This window comes from Lepisosteus oculatus, chromosome 27 (genome assembly GCF_040954835.1).
Source record: "Lepisosteus oculatus isolate fLepOcu1 chromosome 27, fLepOcu1.hap2, whole genome shotgun sequence".
Taxonomy (NCBI): domain Eukaryota; kingdom Metazoa; phylum Chordata; class Actinopteri; order Semionotiformes; family Lepisosteidae; genus Lepisosteus; species Lepisosteus oculatus.
In genome coordinates, this window is record NC_090722.1 from 11,521,893 (window position 1) to 11,538,615 (window position 16,723).

The window sequence follows — 16,723 nt, forward strand, 5'->3', positions numbered from 1 at the left end:
ATTGTTGCTGGTTAGTGACTTAACCACCCTTTAATCTATTTGAAAATTCAGGTTAGGCAAGACCCCAGAATAGGAATAGCACACTATTTACTGTTTCGCCACAACACAGCCCCTTGGTTAAAGGGTTAAAGGGTTTATGTGGTAGTGACTTGGGCTCTGGACATCTCCCCGGAACAGCACTCAAACACCCCTGAAAAGCTAGAAGACAAGGCAAACGATCTTGGCTGCGGTGACCAACAACATGATGTGTCACTATCGGTGAACAGAAATTTAAGTTACAATCAAAATAAGTCTTTTCTTCAAAAGGAAGCTGTGGGCTTTCTAAACTTAGACTAGCACATCAATATAAGATCCTGTCAGCTAAACTCATAAAAATCACTGGGTTTCTTTGATCTCTGTGGATGCAGTGGTCTCCTCATCTGAACCTTTCTGATGACTAGGAACTTGTTCAGTCATTGACAGTACATTACAGCCTGGCTTGAGCTTTCTGGAAACATTAAAATTAAAAGCAGTGTGATCCACTTACAATGTTGGCATGAATATGCCCTACAGACTTTTTTAACTGGTTCTAGGTGGCAGACAGGTAAGGTCTGTGTGTAAAGAGCTACAGAGTCCAGCACTGGGGAAACTGGTGTAAATGGGAACGACAGGAGAGGATCTCCCCCAGTCAGGCAGACTGGACCTGGGCTTTGTCTCCCCCGTGTGGCCGCGCGTTGCACTACATCCCTCAGCGAAAGAGTTTCCTCTCAGACTGCAGAGCTGGTGTCAGTGGCGAAGGTCTAACAGAGCAGGTCTGAGTACCAGCATCACACACAGCCATCAGGCCCTTTTCTGAGCTCGATTCAGAGCTCTGAGCCACAGGAGCTGCTGGCAGGATCCTCAACTGTTTATTCTGTGCCTACTTCTCTGTAAGGGATTAATTTTTCACAATCATTTCCACTTTTCTACACATCCGAATCCTATACTAATCCTAAATGTCATAACCAGTTCCAACAGTTCCTCATGGGCAACCTGTTTCATTTCAGACCTCAGGAGTCTGTTGACAAGGCAGAATCTCACAGTCTAGTCTAGGTGAAGCTCTAGCCTGTGCAGAGAAAACAGCCCTGCTCTTCCTGGGTTCTCCTGCAGGGGCGGAGCTGTCACATATAGGGGTGAGGTCTCACTCCCATGGGTGGGGCTTTACCATATACAGAAGGGGGTCACAAACGGGGGTGGAACTCTGAGCTTCTGTACAGCTCCCTGTTGACTCTGTTTTTACTGTTTCGCCACAACACAGCCCCAGAAAGAAGAAGTTAAAATCAAGCTCTTTTAGATAAAAAATGTGAAAACCATTTTCCCAGCTGCTGCCCAGTGCCCCTGTGTCTATCAGTCCGTGAGCGGAGCAGTGTGTCGGGAGCTCTTCGATACACTGAACAACACTGCTGACGTTTTAAACCAGATCAGCTCATTCAGCAGAGTCTGAACAGTCTTCGCTCAGGTAAGTTTATTTCCAGAGCTGTGATGAGTGAAAAGCAAGATATGTTTTGCAAAATAGCTTTGCTTCCTTATAGAACCACATCAAAGGGTTTTCTCTGAGCAGTGGCTGATGTGTTCGATTTTAATGTTCCTCATGATGTACTCCTCGCTATGGAAGCCCGTTTCCGCCAGGGAGTTAAAAAAAACGCGCTATGGTATCTCGCAATTGCGACTTAGTATCTCAGAATTCCGACTTTATATCTCGCAATTGCGACTTTTTAATCTCACATTTGCAAATTCGAAATGGCCCACATTTCATTGTCTGTCCTTTCGCTGTTGTAACGGATTCGGGTTCTAGGGCTTGTGCCCTCTCCGCTCCCACCCTAGTTCGTGCCTCACTGCATTGGCTCGAACCCAGGTCTTCCACGGCGGCCAACATAGTACCCGGATGGAATAGTGGACGGTGGGCTTTTTAAAAAAGTTTTTATTTAAATACCAGAAAAACAAAAACGGAGACAGAATATGAAATAAGATACAGAAATAGACACTTCACATCAAGAGGAATTCACAATTATAAAAGCTGAAACCTATACTTTTAACATAATTCCATTGTATGTCCTTTTTTACTTAAAAAAGGTCTTCTTTAGTTCAGCTGGCAAGACTCAGGTTCGAGCCCATGCAGTGAGGCACGAACTAGGGTGGGAGCGGCGAGGGCACAAGCCCTAGAACCCGAATCCGTTACAATAACAAAAGGACAGACAATGAAATGTGGTCACAACTGAAGAAGGCTCCACGGCCGAAACGTTGTGTTCTCTTTCTTCTTTTTTTCAGCATGGAATAAACCTATTACTTGTTCCTTTGCAGCCTACGCATGCTGACGCAGCTACCCACATGAAATGTGGGCTATTTCGAAGTCGCAATTCTGAGATACCATAGCGCATTTTTTTTTACTCCCTGACAGAAACGAGTTTCCATTCCTCACACTGCAGGGATTTCCTACAGTGCCTTGCGAAAGTATTCGGCCCCCTTGAACTTTTCAACCTTTTGCCACATTTCAGGCTTCAAACATAAAGATATAAATTTTTTATTTTATGTGAAGAATCACCAACAAGTGGGACACAATTGTGAAGTGGAACGAAATCTATTGGATTTTTGAAACTTTTTTAACTAATAAAAAAATGAAAAGTGGGGCGTGCAAAATTATTCGGCCCCTTTACTTTCAGTGCAGCAAACTCACTCCAGAAGTTCAGCGAGGATCTCTGAATGATCCAATGTTGTCCTAAATGACTGATGGTGATAAATAGAATCCACCTGTGTGTAATCAAGTCTCTGTATAAATGCACCTGCTCTGTGATAGTCTCAAGGTTCTGTTGAAAGCGCAGAGAGCATCATGAAGACCAAGGAACACACCAGGCAGGTCCGTAATACTGTTGTGGAGAAGTTTAAAGCCGGATTTGGATACAAAAAGATTTCCCAAGCTTCAAACATCCCAAGGAGCACTGTGCAAGCGATCATCTTGAAATGGAAGGAGTATCAGACCACTGCAAATCTACCAAGACCTGGCCGTCCCTCTAAACTTTCAGCTCAGACAAGGAGAAGACTGATCAGAGATGCAGCCAAGAGGCCCATGATCACTCTGGATGAACTGCAGAGAACTACAGCTGAGGTGGGAGAGTCTGTCCATAGGACAACAATCAGTCTTACACTGCACAAATCTGGCCTTTATGGAAGAGTGGCAAGAAGAAAGCCATTTCTCAAAGATATCCATAAAAAGTCTCGTCTAAAGTTTGCCACAAGCCACCTGGGAGACACCCCAAACATGTGGAAGAAGGTGCTCTGGTCAGATGAAACCAAAATCGAACTTTTTGCCCACAATGCAAAACGATATGTTTGGCGTAAAAGCAACACAGCTCATCACCCTCAACACACCATCCCCACTGTCAAACATGGTGGTGGCAGCATCATGGTTTGGGCCTGCTTTTCTTCAGCAGGGACAGGGAAGATGGTTAAAATTGAGGGGAAGATGGATGCAGCCAAATACAGGACCATTCTGGATGAAAACCTGTTGGAGTCTGCAAAAGACCTGAAACTGGGACGGAGATTTATCTTCCAACAAGACAATGATCCCAAACATACAGCAAAATCTACAAAGGAATGGTTCACAAATAAACGTATCCAGGTGTTTGAATGGCCAAGTCAAAGTCCAGACCTGAATCCAATCGAGAATCTGTGGAAAGAGCTGAAAACTGCTGTTCACAAACGCTCTCCATCCAACCTCACTGAGCTCGAGCTGTTTTGCAAGGAAGAATGGGCAAGAATTTCAGTCTCTCGATGTGCAAAACTGATAGAGACATACCCCAAGCGACTTGCAGCTGTAATCGCAGCAAAAGGTGGCTCTACAAAGTATTAACGCAAGGGGGCCGAATAATTTTGCACGCCCCACTTTTCATTTTTTTATTAGTTAAAAAAGTTTCAAAAATCCAATAGATTTCGTTCCACTTCACAATTGTGTCCCACTTGTTGGTGATTCTTCACATAAAATAAAAAATTTATATCTTTATGTTTGAAGCCTGAAATGTGGCAAAAGGTTGAAAAGTTCAAGGGGGCCAAATACTTTCGCAAGGCACTGTATGTTCTTTTACTGGCTCTGTTAGATATTTTGAAACTTTTTTACGATTAAAGTGGAGCTCATATACTTTTTAAAAGGGATTCCCCTGATTATTAACTCACTGATATTTGAAAAGCCTATTAAGAAACTACCTTCTTTATTACTTGAATTATTACTCTAATTACTGTAACTCAGTGCTTTGACCCTAGTGAAGGTGAAGACTAACACTTTGTGAAAGCTTCCTCTGAAAGAGTGTTCTCTCAGTCCAGCTACCCAGGGGCACAGACTGGTTTCCTCTGCCAGCCTGTGTGTGTTTCCCCTGCAGACACACTGATCTTCTGCTCCTGCACCCTGTGCACAACCTACTGTGTCTTTTACTCCCAGGACCTCAGGGGATGAAAACACTCCAGACAACGTCAGAATAGATCAAATGCTAATTCTAACAGCAAAGAACAAAATTATATCTGTTAAATTTTGTCTCAACCAGTTTCTACCGATATATCACCTCCTGTCTGTTTTCTGTACTGTTAACATCATGAAACACTTCATCATCTTTAATACTGAGACTGCTGGACCTTCAGTCTGACACGTTATGTTTTCCATTTGAGCCCAAATTGTTTTTCATTAAATTATTGTAGAAGTGTTCAATATTTTGAACCCTGTTCAAAATATTTAATCAGGCAGGACTTTCTCTGCTCATCTCTATGTCTCCACAGGGGGAGAATTCTGATCCACACAGTCAGATTTACACAGCTCTGGGCTTGGGAGCTGTGTCTTCTGATTACGACACTCTGAGGGTGAGACAGTCCCCAGTATATGAGAATATCAGGACAGAGAAGGGAAGAGGGAACTGACACAGCTGGGCATGAGAAGGAGACAGTTCACCCTCGTCTCCCTGAGAAACACAGTGTCTCAGCACCAGAAATGTGTGTTTGTGCTCAGAGCTCCTTTGGTTCCAGCTGTTGCCCAGTGCAGACATGTGAGCTGAGCATGGCTCCAGATTGTGCTGATCTTTGCTCCTCCTTTCTCCTATGCAGGGTGAGTTTGTGTGACACTGGATGAAGAGCAGTTTTTGAATTTTATTTTCCAAATTTCTAAAACGCAGAAGCAGGAAAGGAGTTATCCCAATGAATCCCTGTTACACTGTTACCTTCATCATTGAAGACTTCACACCAGGTGGGTATTCAAACTGCTCTTTTCTGATGGTTGATGCTGATGCTGTATAATTTAACCTCTACAGACACATTGTAGGGTTTGTGTGCTGAATACAGAAATTGTTTTCGTTGTTTTCTGCTGATGATTGAAACGGCTATAAATTGTTTAAATAGTTCCTGGAAAATGGAGAAGCCACATTGCAGAACTGAAGCACAAAAATAGTTTCTCAGGCAAATTATCATCACTAATTATCACAGCCAGTCAGTGAGCTTGGCAGTGTGTGTAGAGAGCAGTGTGTGTGTAGAGAGCAGTGTGTGTATAGAGATTAGTGTGCGTAAAGCGTTGTGTCTCTTCAGCCGACCTGAATGACCCACTGGACATCAGAGACATCTGTGAGTTACACACCAATGTGGAGTAATTTAGAAATGTTTTTATAATTAAGCTAAAAACTCCAGTATATTGTATATTGTATATTGTATATGATCTGGCTTTTCTTCCATTACATCTCTCCTAGTAGCTATTATTGGCGATTGTGCTCTTTGATTTGTAAGCGTGTCACTGTTGTGTAGTGTGTGTTGTATGATGCTGAGGCTTTGTCATAGAGAGGGTGATTACAGACTTAATACTGTTTGATATGATTCAATATTGGTTGATTGGTTGATGTGGATCAGTGATTGCTGTTTATTGGTTTGTCAGAACGATAAGTTAATTAATTCTCATGGCCAATTAATGACCAGTCACGGGTCTCTTGTAAATCTGCTTGCAGATGTTTTAGCATTAACTAGCATTAATTAACAGGTACCTGTAGTTTCAGGCAGCTATGCAGCCTCTTGGGGGAACATCTTCTGATATAAAGAATATTCTCTAGGCCATTGCAGGATGTCCTATCTGTCGAAAAACACTCAGCATCCCGCTGAATTTCTGCTTAAAAAAACAGAGATAAGATGATTGTACCCTGTTTAAAGAGCTGGTTCAGCCAGATGATCTCCACATTTACAATGGAGAGGGTTAGATTCTACAGCACAGACACTGGGGAGCCGTTCCAGGGGATCTGGGCTCCCTCTCTTGAATGTTTTGAAAGAGACTGAGCTCTGTCCAGATCTCCGACTGTTCCCTCATCTAGTCATTCAGTGATCACTTCTGTCATAGATTTCAACTCTATTCATATCTCAGTAAGAACAGTGTATAAGGACACAAGCACGTTTGAGCTATTTGTTCTTTCTATGGCTGTTGGTTTTTCTTTGTGTTTTTAGGTGTTTTGCATGTATTTTGTGGTGTTTTTATTTTTCTTAGTTATTGTTTTCTTGTTAAAATGTTCACATTTTCCTCAGATAAGATACTTAATAACAGAAAACAGAGATGATTGCTGAAGTAATGAATGACAGAAAGCTCCAGCTATAATTTCAGTGTCAATCTTGCAAGGAAACCGCTTTCTTCTGAATTCCAACATGTTTCACAGTTTTGTCCCTGTTGCACAACGGTGTGCTCAGTTATCTCTCACCAGTCTGCGATCTGAAATACTGCTCCAGTGTCTAAAGCCATCAGTTCTGTGCAAACCAACAGCTTCAGGTTCTTATCTGCTGTGAGACCACAGTCCTGCTTCATCTTTCTCAGCAGATGGTACGTTTAGAGCTTGTGAACTTCCCATGTGTTGTCATCAGCTAAACATGAAAACCTCAGATTCTGCTGTCAACCCCTGAACTGTTCCCGTATTTGCTCTGAAGAGGAACTTATTCTCTTCATGGTAACAAATGCCAATGCTCAAACCTAGTGGGAAGTATTATACAGTAACTAACACGATCTGATCTGTGAAGATGAATGATTTATTTTTGAAGAAACCAAGAATGTTTACAAGCAGCACCGTGCAAGTGAAGCAGAGGTTGCAAAAGAAAACTGCTCAGACGTGCTTTGTAATCTGGAAGTGGAAACATATCTTTACACAAAGGGTGGTGGGAGTATGGAGTAATCTACTCAGACATGTTATTAAACTCAAACTGCCTTATTTCAGAAAACATCTCTGATTCAGGTATAAATTCATGTCTGTGCAGTTTCCTCCTGTGTCCTCTTGTTTCAGTGCATGTACAGTATATACTGTTTGCCTTATCTAACTGCTTTTACAACTACTTTTACAACATGTCTATCTTATTTCCTTATTGATAGTCTTAATACATCATAAACACAGTGAATTCTGAATAAGGCATAAATATCCAACAGTATCACTATTTTCAACACTGACGTCCTGCAGGACTGAGAGACTCTTCTCCCGGGTCCCTGCCTGATCCCCTGTGTGACTTTATTGATATTTTTATTGATTTTTTACATTTTCTCTCAAATGATTTTTTTCTTTTGCATGAACTGTTTTCATTATTTGCAAATACCTATTCACCTGTTTATCTGTATCTGAATATTAGTGATTTGCTACAGCAATTATTAATTTTTAAATCCCTAGCTATAATACTATACAATTTTTATTGTTTTCATTCTAACCTTTCTGACACAAATCTCCAACCTGAAGCCCTGCAGGACTGAGAGACTCTTCTCCCGGGTCTCTGCCTGATCCCCTGTGTGACTGAGCTCGGACTCCCAGCAGCAGGAGAGAAGAGAAGCTGCAGCCATGGGTGTTGAAGACTCCCTCCGCTCATGGGGGGCGACTCTGCTAATCCTGCCTGGTGAGACTGAGCGCCTGCACAGTGTGGACCAGCCCCTCGCTGGAGACACAGCCACTGAGGCAGCTGGGCAGCAACAGCGCCCTCTAGAGTCTGCTCTCACACTGCAAGAGAACAGAAGCTTAGAAATAAAATCAAAGGGAACACAATCACTTCACTGACTGTAAAATACAACTTTAATATCATCTCAGTGCATAAAGCCTATAGTGTCATTGTATAAAGCACTTAACAAGATGATGTGACTTTCTATCCAGTAACATATCAGTCATTATCCTGATGTTGCAATAAATGATTAAAGGGAACCAAAACTCTCAGCAGAACTGCTGTTTTCTTTGATAATATTATTACATGATATATGTTAGTGTGCCTGTTTTCAGTTGTCATCTGTTATTTAACAGAATGTTTAATTGAATGCAAGGACTAATGTCATATTGGGCAACCATCTCAGTATTAATAATAATAATAATAATCTTGCTGGGCTGTTAACAGGTCAGTGCTGATGGATGAACTGGTGTCTCTGCAGGTGTCCTCTTTGGCCAGTGGGCTGTGAGGTATCCAGAGAGCTCTGTCTGTGCTGTGAGAGGCTCCTCTGTGGTCTTCAACTGTTCCTATGATTATCCTCAGTCTAAAGTGGACACTGTGCTGTGGTGTAAGGATTCATGTTTCACTGGAAAAGCAATGAAAGATAAATTTGTTTACAGCAATAAAAGTGGTTCTATCTTACCTGAATACCTGAACAGAACAGAGTATCTGGGGGATAAACAGAAGACCTGCACTGTGAAGATAAAGGATATAAGAACCTCTGACCAGGGGACATATAGATTCAGATTTGAAACTGATTATCCTGGGGGTAAATGGACTAGTAAGTCTGGAGTGAGTCTCTCAGTGTCGGGTAAGAGTCTCTTTAGTACAAGACTGTAATCAGAGCTGCTAATCTGCAGTACAGTGAGCAGTGTGAGATTATAGAACAGTCTGTGACTTTATTGCTGACCTGTTCAACACTCACTGCAGGACTCACAGACTGTGTGTTCAGTGTAAACAGGGTTGAAGGTCATTCACACCTTTTCATAGTTTAGATAAGAGGCTCGTATTACCATATTATGGTCTATATTATATTATATCCATATTACTAACCCTTCCTGTTGTATTTTAGTAAGAGGGCAGTTTTGCTTTCTCGTACTGAGAGGTGTTCTCAAAGATTCTCGAACATCCTCAGAGGCTCAGAGGAACTGATCCAGCAGCTAAGTCAATAGCTAAAATCAACAATCATAACCCTGAACCCTGAGGTATTATTGAAACAGGAAATACAGGATCCCTAAAAACACGATAGCCAGCTCTATGGAGTTCTGATCTCCAATCAGGTCTTTCTCATGATCTCGCCTGGCACAAGCTTCAAATTCCGTCTCTTCTCTCTTGTGGTCTGTTTTTCCCTTGATCTGATCTTATATGGTGTCTGTCTGGACTGTTGATCATTTACCCAGAACAACTACAGTAAGTAAACATTCCTTGGTTTGAATCTCTAGAAAAGGAAATATTGACACTAGATTGGTATTTCCCATTGTGTCTGGATTCTAAGAGAGATATTGGAGAGGGGCCTGGTCCAGTGACCCTTGCCCTTTCTCCTCAAAACTCACCCCTTCCTGCCCTTCCCTCTGTAAAAGCAGGAGTGACTCCCTCTCTGTCTCCTGCCTTTGTGTATGTCCAGGGGAGAGCGCTTGTCCCTCTCTGTCCACCGTAAGACCAAAGGGCAGTAGAGCTGTCTTGTAGAGCCCGAACGGTCCAGCTCAATGTTCCCCACCTCGCCTACACAAGACTAGTCTCATGCACTACGCTTTTCCCTGTGTCCCTGTCTTATTACCCACAGAGAGTTCAGCAATGTAATAATAATTGCTTACACTTATATAGCGCTTTTCTGGACACTCCACTCAAAGCGCTTTACAGGTAATGGGGACTCCCCTCCACCACCACCAATGTGTAGCATCCACCTGGATGATGCGACGGCAGCCATAGTGCGCCAGAACGCTCACCACACATCAGCTATCAGTGGGGAGGAGAGCAGAGTGATGTAGCCAATTCATAGAGGGGGATTATTAGGAGGCCATGATTGGTAAGGGCCAATTGGAAATTTGGCCAGGACACCGGGGTTACACCCCTACTCTTTTCGAGAAGCGCCCTGGGATTTTTAATGACCACAGAGAGTCAGGACCTCGGTTTTACGTCTCATCCGAAGGACGGCGCCTGTTTACAGTATAGTGTCCCCATCACTATACTGGGGCATTAGGACCCACATGGACCACAGGGTGAGCGCCCCCTGCTGGCCCCACTAACACCTCTTCCAGCAGCAACCTTAGTTTTTCCCAGGAGGTCTCCCATCCAGGTACTGACCAGGCTCACACCTGCTTAGCTTCAGTGGGTTGCCAGTTGTGAGTTGCAGGGTGATATGGCTATGTATCCCCATGAACATAGGAAACTGGAAGTACATGTCTTATTCCATATAACATACAATGTATAGTTTATTGAACAAGATATGTTCCAAATCTCTCAATAATTCTGGGTGGCACAATGATACAGTGGTCAACACTGCTGCTTCACTCTGCTGGGCTCAATTCCATACTGTCTGTGTGGAGTTTGTATGTTCTCCTCATGTTCATGTGGGTTTCCTTCTACCATCCTAAATCTAACACATCAGCATGTTTTTGTATGTTGGCTTCTGGAACAATGTGCCCTGGTGTGTTTGTCTCTGTGTGCCCTACGAGAGACTGGTGTCCTGTCCAGGGTGTAGCTTGCCTTGTGTCCATTGCTTGTCAGTATAGGTTTTGGCTCCCCCATGACCCTGTATTGGAAGAAGCAGTTCGAAAATGGACAGATAGACAGATGGATAAAACAATTATAAACTCATTTAATAAGAGTTTTTTGCAGATAAGGTTTCACACTCTGTAATCCCTGAAGAGAAACTCTTTGTGCTGGACAGGAAATTATCTCACTAGTACAAGAACAGCTCAGTGTGTCCCCCTGTCTGTGGGAAGGAGCTACAACACCAAGAGCTATAGATGGGCTGGGATCACACAGGGCTGTGGAATTTAGGAATTCTTTTGGAATTTAGGTCATTACTTCATGGAAAGTACATGATCTGTTAAGAGTTATCAATGAAGACTGATGCATAGTTCTTATTTAAGGATTCTTTTGCAACTGTAACTGATTTCTTTAATCTGCAATTTAAATTTATTGTGAATTTATTGAAACAATATCTACTTATGTTTATTTAAGGGAAATGGAAGGCCATACATACCGATTTATTCATAAGATTTACCCATTTAAGAGATATGTATTCTGATACATATTTTAATAATGCAAACTAAGATCATTTTCATTGTCCTGCAGAATTCAAGGTGTGGAGGAGCCCATCAGGGGAGACTGCAGCAGTGAGAGAAGGAGACAGTGTGACCCTGACCTGTGACACAGTGAGCTGCTCTCCAGCACAGACACAGCTCACCTGGTTTAAGAATGACCAGCCCCTCTCACACACACAGACAGCAGCAAACACACTTCACTTCAATCCTGTTTCCTCTGGACACTCTGGACGTTACTCCTGTGCTCCTAGAGACACTACAGGCAGCAGATCTCCACCGTTCCCTCTGGATGTTCAGTGTGAGTACTGTGTGTCCCTCTGCTCTCTGCAGGAATAGGTCACAGCAGGGATACAGGACTCAGCTTCTTTAACAGTGAACAGAGAATTTTGGGGAGGGAATACCAGTGAGTTCACTTTAACTGCCTGAGACTGGTTATTTTAAATGGTAAAGCTAATGGTTATTTCAACATACACTGTTTTATAGAACAGTCCTTGGACAAACCCTTTGCTCAGCTAGGATGGTACCAAGAGTCTTTACTCATAAAAACTCGCAATGACCTATGAAGTCATAATTCCTTACACTTATATAGCGCTTTTCTGGACACTCCACTCAAAGGACTTCACATGTAATGGGGATCCCCTCCACCATCACAAATGTGCAGCCCCACCTGGATGATGCAATGGCAGCCATAGTGCACCAGTACGCTCACCAAAATATCATAATCCAGGAGGCTTTATAATTTTTATAAACCTTTTTAAGATCTCACAAGAAAAAAGCACTCACATCCCAAACATTATGCGTGTCCTTTTTCTACCAAAAAATCAAATTAAATTCATGTTAGAATGGGCTCAAACATGTCACTGCTAATCAAATAAATACAACACCTGCTGTGTCTATTTACTAGGTGGCTGTTTGGTGGCCTCTAGTGGTGGGTAAGTTGCAACTGCAGTCCCTTCCCATGACGTTCTATGTTCACGGGTTATGTTGGGAGTCATGTCCTTCAGTGACAACTAGCCCTACAAGGCAAAAACTGTACAATGGTGAACTGCCTATGCTATCTTTCTCAGACACTCCTAAGAATACCTCAAATTATATGAAGTTTGCTAGGTTTTTGCATTTATCTGATTGATTAATTATTTTAACGCTCTGGCCATTTGTCCATGTGTTTAATTAAAGACAGATGACATCGTGATTCAAAACAAAATGTAAAATCTGATTCCCTTCCAGACGCCCCCAAGGGCACCTCAGTGTCCATCAGCCCCTCTGGTGCAATAGCAGAAGGCAGTTCTGTCACCCTGACCTGCAGCAGCTCTGCAAACCCTGCAGTGAAGAACTACAGCTGGTTTAAGATCAGTGGAACTGGTCCATTATATAAAGGAGCCAACTACACCATCATTAACATCAGCTCTGCAGACAGTGGACAGTACTACTGTGAAGCACAGAATGAGATTGGAGCTCTGAACTCTACTGCTGTGAATCTCACTGTAACAGGTACAACTTCTACGTTCTAAAATACAAAAAAAAAACAACAACTGAGAAACAGCTCCCAGAACTTGCTGTACAATCTGAAGGATAAGTGTGTCTCTGCATTTCACTTCTTTTCCATTTAAAGCCTGTTGCCCTTCACAACAAGTGTGAGTGCCGAGCTGTTTTAAGCAGATTGCCAGGGAGGAAGTGTGTGGGGGACAATAATTAACGTGGCACACAGCTGGATGGAAATATTCAGCTGTTGAATCAGTAAAGTATGTTAGTTTCATTTTGAGCTGATACATTTTTTGGTTCCTGCCTTACAGAAGCCCTTGAGGATAAACACCATGCCCTACTCATTCTTTACACATACCTGTATATTTGATACTGATATTTCTCTAATTTCAAATGGGATTTAAAGTAGCATTTTGTTCTCCCCCTTATTCCAGGCCCAGGCAGCTCACTCCTGCTTGCAGCTGTACTGGGAGCTGTGCTGCTGCTCATCATTGTGCTGGCCATGGCTCTCTTCGCTGTCCGGAGGTGAGTGGCACTCTGTGGACTGAGCTGTGCATCCTGGATGTGTCAGCTGTGCTGGGGGGAGACCTGGGGGCTGGTCTTGTTGTGTCTCGGTCTGCTGTGAGCTGGGTAATGGTTAGGTTGAAAAAGAGGACAGACATCTTCAGCATGGAGACAGTTTAACAATATTTAGAAAAACCCTCTCACAGAGAGATCACACCCTACAGTTCAAAGATCAGTATCACGCACCTATGTGAGATAAGGCGGAAAGACATTAGACATTGTGACATCTACCCAGACAGTGATGAACATGTAAGAGTTGAGGGAATAATAATAGATGTTGAAAGATACCAGCAGACCTCTGGTGTTTCAGCTCTCACTGTACCTGTAGCCAGTGGAGGTAACTGTATCTGTCGATTCTGGTGGCGTGTGAAGTCTTCTTGTTTCACATGTCAAAGCTGAGCTCATCTCTCCAGATGAGGGTCAGTGAACTGGCCTGGACTCCAGTCTGACCAGTCCAGAGGTCCAGCGGCAGGACTTTGACACAGGCATGGGGCAAGCTGAACAGATAGGGGATATTGCACATGCTCTACAAATAAATAAGGAATAAAATCATACTGTATACAGTACTCGATCTGAACCTCACAGTGCCTTCTGTCTTTATCAAAACTAAACACACATTGAAATCTTCCTCTACCTCACATGTCAAGAAGCTCACTCCCCATAATTATCTATGCTTTATTTCATGCTGTTGATGTATGATTTTGCACATCTGATGTTGTTTTGCACATTACCTGTTCTCTGTCTTTCTTTTCGTATTGTTGTTGTTTTTTTGTATTTCTTATTGTCTGAGAGCTAGCTAAATAGCATTTCATTATACCATATACCTGTATATGAGTACAATGACAATAAACTTAAACTTGAACTTGAAATCAATATCAGAGGGTGCCATTAAAATATTGATTTTTCCTTCTTGTCCATAGGAGGAAGTCTGGCCCAACTGAAGAGGAGAACAGTGACACACAGGTAAAGAATTAGATATTAACTACTAACCCACTTAACACACAAGACAGCATCATTTTATATACAGTAGACCATAACAACTAAGAGAAGCTCACTGTTGGAATGAAAAGAATACTAACATTGTATTAAACGTTATTGTCATTCCGTGCTGAAAGGTAAGGAAAAGAAACACAACGTTTCGGCTGTGGAGCCTTCTTCAGGTGTGAGAGAGAGTAGCAGAGCAGCAGAGAAAGAGCAGAAGGGAAATGAGCATAAAGCAGGTGAGAATGAGACTCAGGGAGAGCAGGAGGAGAGTGTGGAAAGAAACTCAGACCAGACAGGGTTTAGAAGGAAATGAGTCTGTCATGGAGAGATGGGGGAAGGTGTGATCCTCATCTCAGGACAATTTTGGTTTTGGATGTCTTTCGGCAACAGGAGTTCCTAAACCCCTCTGTGAGAATGCAGATGGAGAGATCTGTGTGAACATGGCTGTTCGAGGTGAAATGGGGAGCTATTGGTTTTGGAAAGATCTTTGATCCTTGCAGCCCTGACATGTTCCCAGAATTGGTTTTCCTTCCCTTTCAGCAGGGAATGAACCTTTACCTGTTGCTTTGCAGCCTGTGCCTGCTGACGCAGCTCCTCATTCCCGTCTTCAGTCATTTTTAATATCACTTATTAAACATGTCTCGTTCGCAGACATTCTTATGACATTGTGTTGTTCCTCCTGTGTAAAGGCAGCTGTAGATCACCTGTATGACAATGTGACACAGTCACACACCCCAGAGAGACAGCAGGGCCAGATCACTCCAGCACAAGAGACTGAGGTCAACTACTCAACAGTGAACTTCAAACCCAAGACACCCAGGCAAGTCTGAACACATTTCTTATCGAGAGCACACCTGGTGACAAGACACAGGTGTACGCCCTCTAAATTCAACCAACCTCTTTTTTATAAAACAGTATGAATTAAACTCAATATACATCAGTTATCTCACTTGTGTTTAAGATCAAACAATCCTTGAGAATTATCTCGCTGTGCTGAAGAGAAGCCCCCAGACAAGCAGAATGTGCTTCTGTTCTGATTCTTTTCCTCCAATGTCTCACCCGAACAGGAGCCGCCCCCTTGGAGAGGTGACAGACGATGCCTCGGTGGTCTACAGCTCAGTGAACAGGTCAGCAGCCCCAAAGAGCCCAGCTCACCCTCAGCCCCTTCATATTACTGAACACACATGGCAAACCCCTGTTCATATCTCACCCTCAGCCCCTTCATATTACTGAACACACATCGCCAACCCCTGCTCATATCTCACCCTCACTGCCTCGCAGGCTGCTGTGTGTGGGGCTGCCTGTCTCTGTACCAGACCTACAGTATCCAGGTGGAGGTTGATCCAGACTGGATTAGGTAGAGCACACATATTGACTTGAGACTCTGCTCAATCCGAGAGGCTCCAGCAGCATCACATCATTTTATCCCCCAGTGAACCTGTGTGACTCACAGCTCTGGGTCTTGAAAAGCACCTGAAGAAGAAAGAAGACAGAACTTTTCAAGCAGGGGGCTCCATTCCAGTCCTGCAGAGCTGCAGAGTCCACCCCTTCTCTAAATAACCCAATTAATTCCATGATTAAATAGTTGATTGATTAACTGATTAAACAGTCATTACCTTAAATGTAACACGTTTTGAAAGTCTCCAGCTACTGACAGTTTGAAGGTGAAGAGACCTAGAAAACCCGATGGACTCCGGGACTGGAGTTGTGTGTCTCTGTTTTAAATCTGTGCGCCCATTCCTGATCCTGGAGGAAGACACCCACTCTCCTGGTTTTTATTCCAGCCAAACTCTCAGTTACATACTCAGTCCCTGGATTTTCTTAATAACAGGGTTAATTTGAACTCTTTGACTGTTTTTCTTAAACGTATAGAAAGCCTTTTAACCTATCCCTCTCGTTAGTAAAATGTAATTAACTTTTGAAATGAAAATATATCAATTCTAAATATATTTAAATCTAAATAAATCTGTATTGAGCGCTTCTTCGGTAATTACATCATCGCGTGTGCGTCACTTTCAGGTGCTTTTCCCTTCTTGTGTTCCAGAAATGTTCGCTGTGGCGACGAGACGGAGGACCCCTCCTCTCTGTACAGCACAGTGGTGAAAACCCAGACACACTGAAAAAGACTGGTTACAATTCCAAGCGCTGGTGTGGAGCTGAAATATTTAACTGTCAGGGAGAAACGGGAGGCCGGTCATTTTTTAGCTTGCTGTGTCCCACCGACATTTTAATAAAAATCACTAATACCTTTTAGAGAAGAATATTGGTTAAGATTTGAAATCTTATAGCTCCCAAATATAGCAAATAAATGTGAGATTCTTCATACGCGGAGAAATAACTGGAGACGTCTTAGCAATGCTGCAATGCGTGAGATCTTTTCCGTGGCTTCTGTTTGGAAAGGTTTGCTTAAATACTGCTACGTCATAATAAAGAGACTCTAGATCTATGCAGGTGTGTGG

The 16,723-nt window shown here is 42.9% G+C and overlaps 1 protein-coding gene across 9 annotated transcripts; it reads left to right on the forward strand.

Moving 5' to 3' along the window:
• Positions 1 to 921: 921 nt before the first annotated feature.
• LOC138225221 (B-cell receptor CD22-like) lies at positions 922 to 16,712 on the forward strand. 9 transcript variants are annotated; one of them, XM_069184618.1, is made up of 12 exons: positions 922 to 1,477; positions 4,780 to 4,989; positions 5,101 to 5,239; positions 7,734 to 7,887; positions 8,408 to 8,776; positions 11,266 to 11,532; positions 12,462 to 12,725; positions 13,151 to 13,241; positions 14,201 to 14,243; positions 14,954 to 15,084; positions 15,332 to 15,391; positions 16,309 to 16,712. In XM_069184618.1, the coding sequence occupies exons 4-12, from the start codon at positions 7,833 to 7,835 to the stop codon at positions 16,382 to 16,384; spliced, it is 1,356 nt and encodes a 451-aa protein (XP_069040719.1). In that variant the 5' UTR covers positions 922 to 1,477; positions 4,780 to 4,989; positions 5,101 to 5,239; positions 7,734 to 7,832; the 3' UTR covers positions 16,385 to 16,712. The 9 variants fall into 9 exon arrangements, with proteins under 9 accessions (XP_069040719.1, XP_069040723.1, XP_069040720.1 ...); XM_069184622.1 differs by having other exon boundaries at positions 7,742 to 7,887; XM_069184619.1 differs by having other exon boundaries at positions 4,780 to 4,860.
• Positions 16,713 to 16,723: the final 11 nt, after the last annotated feature.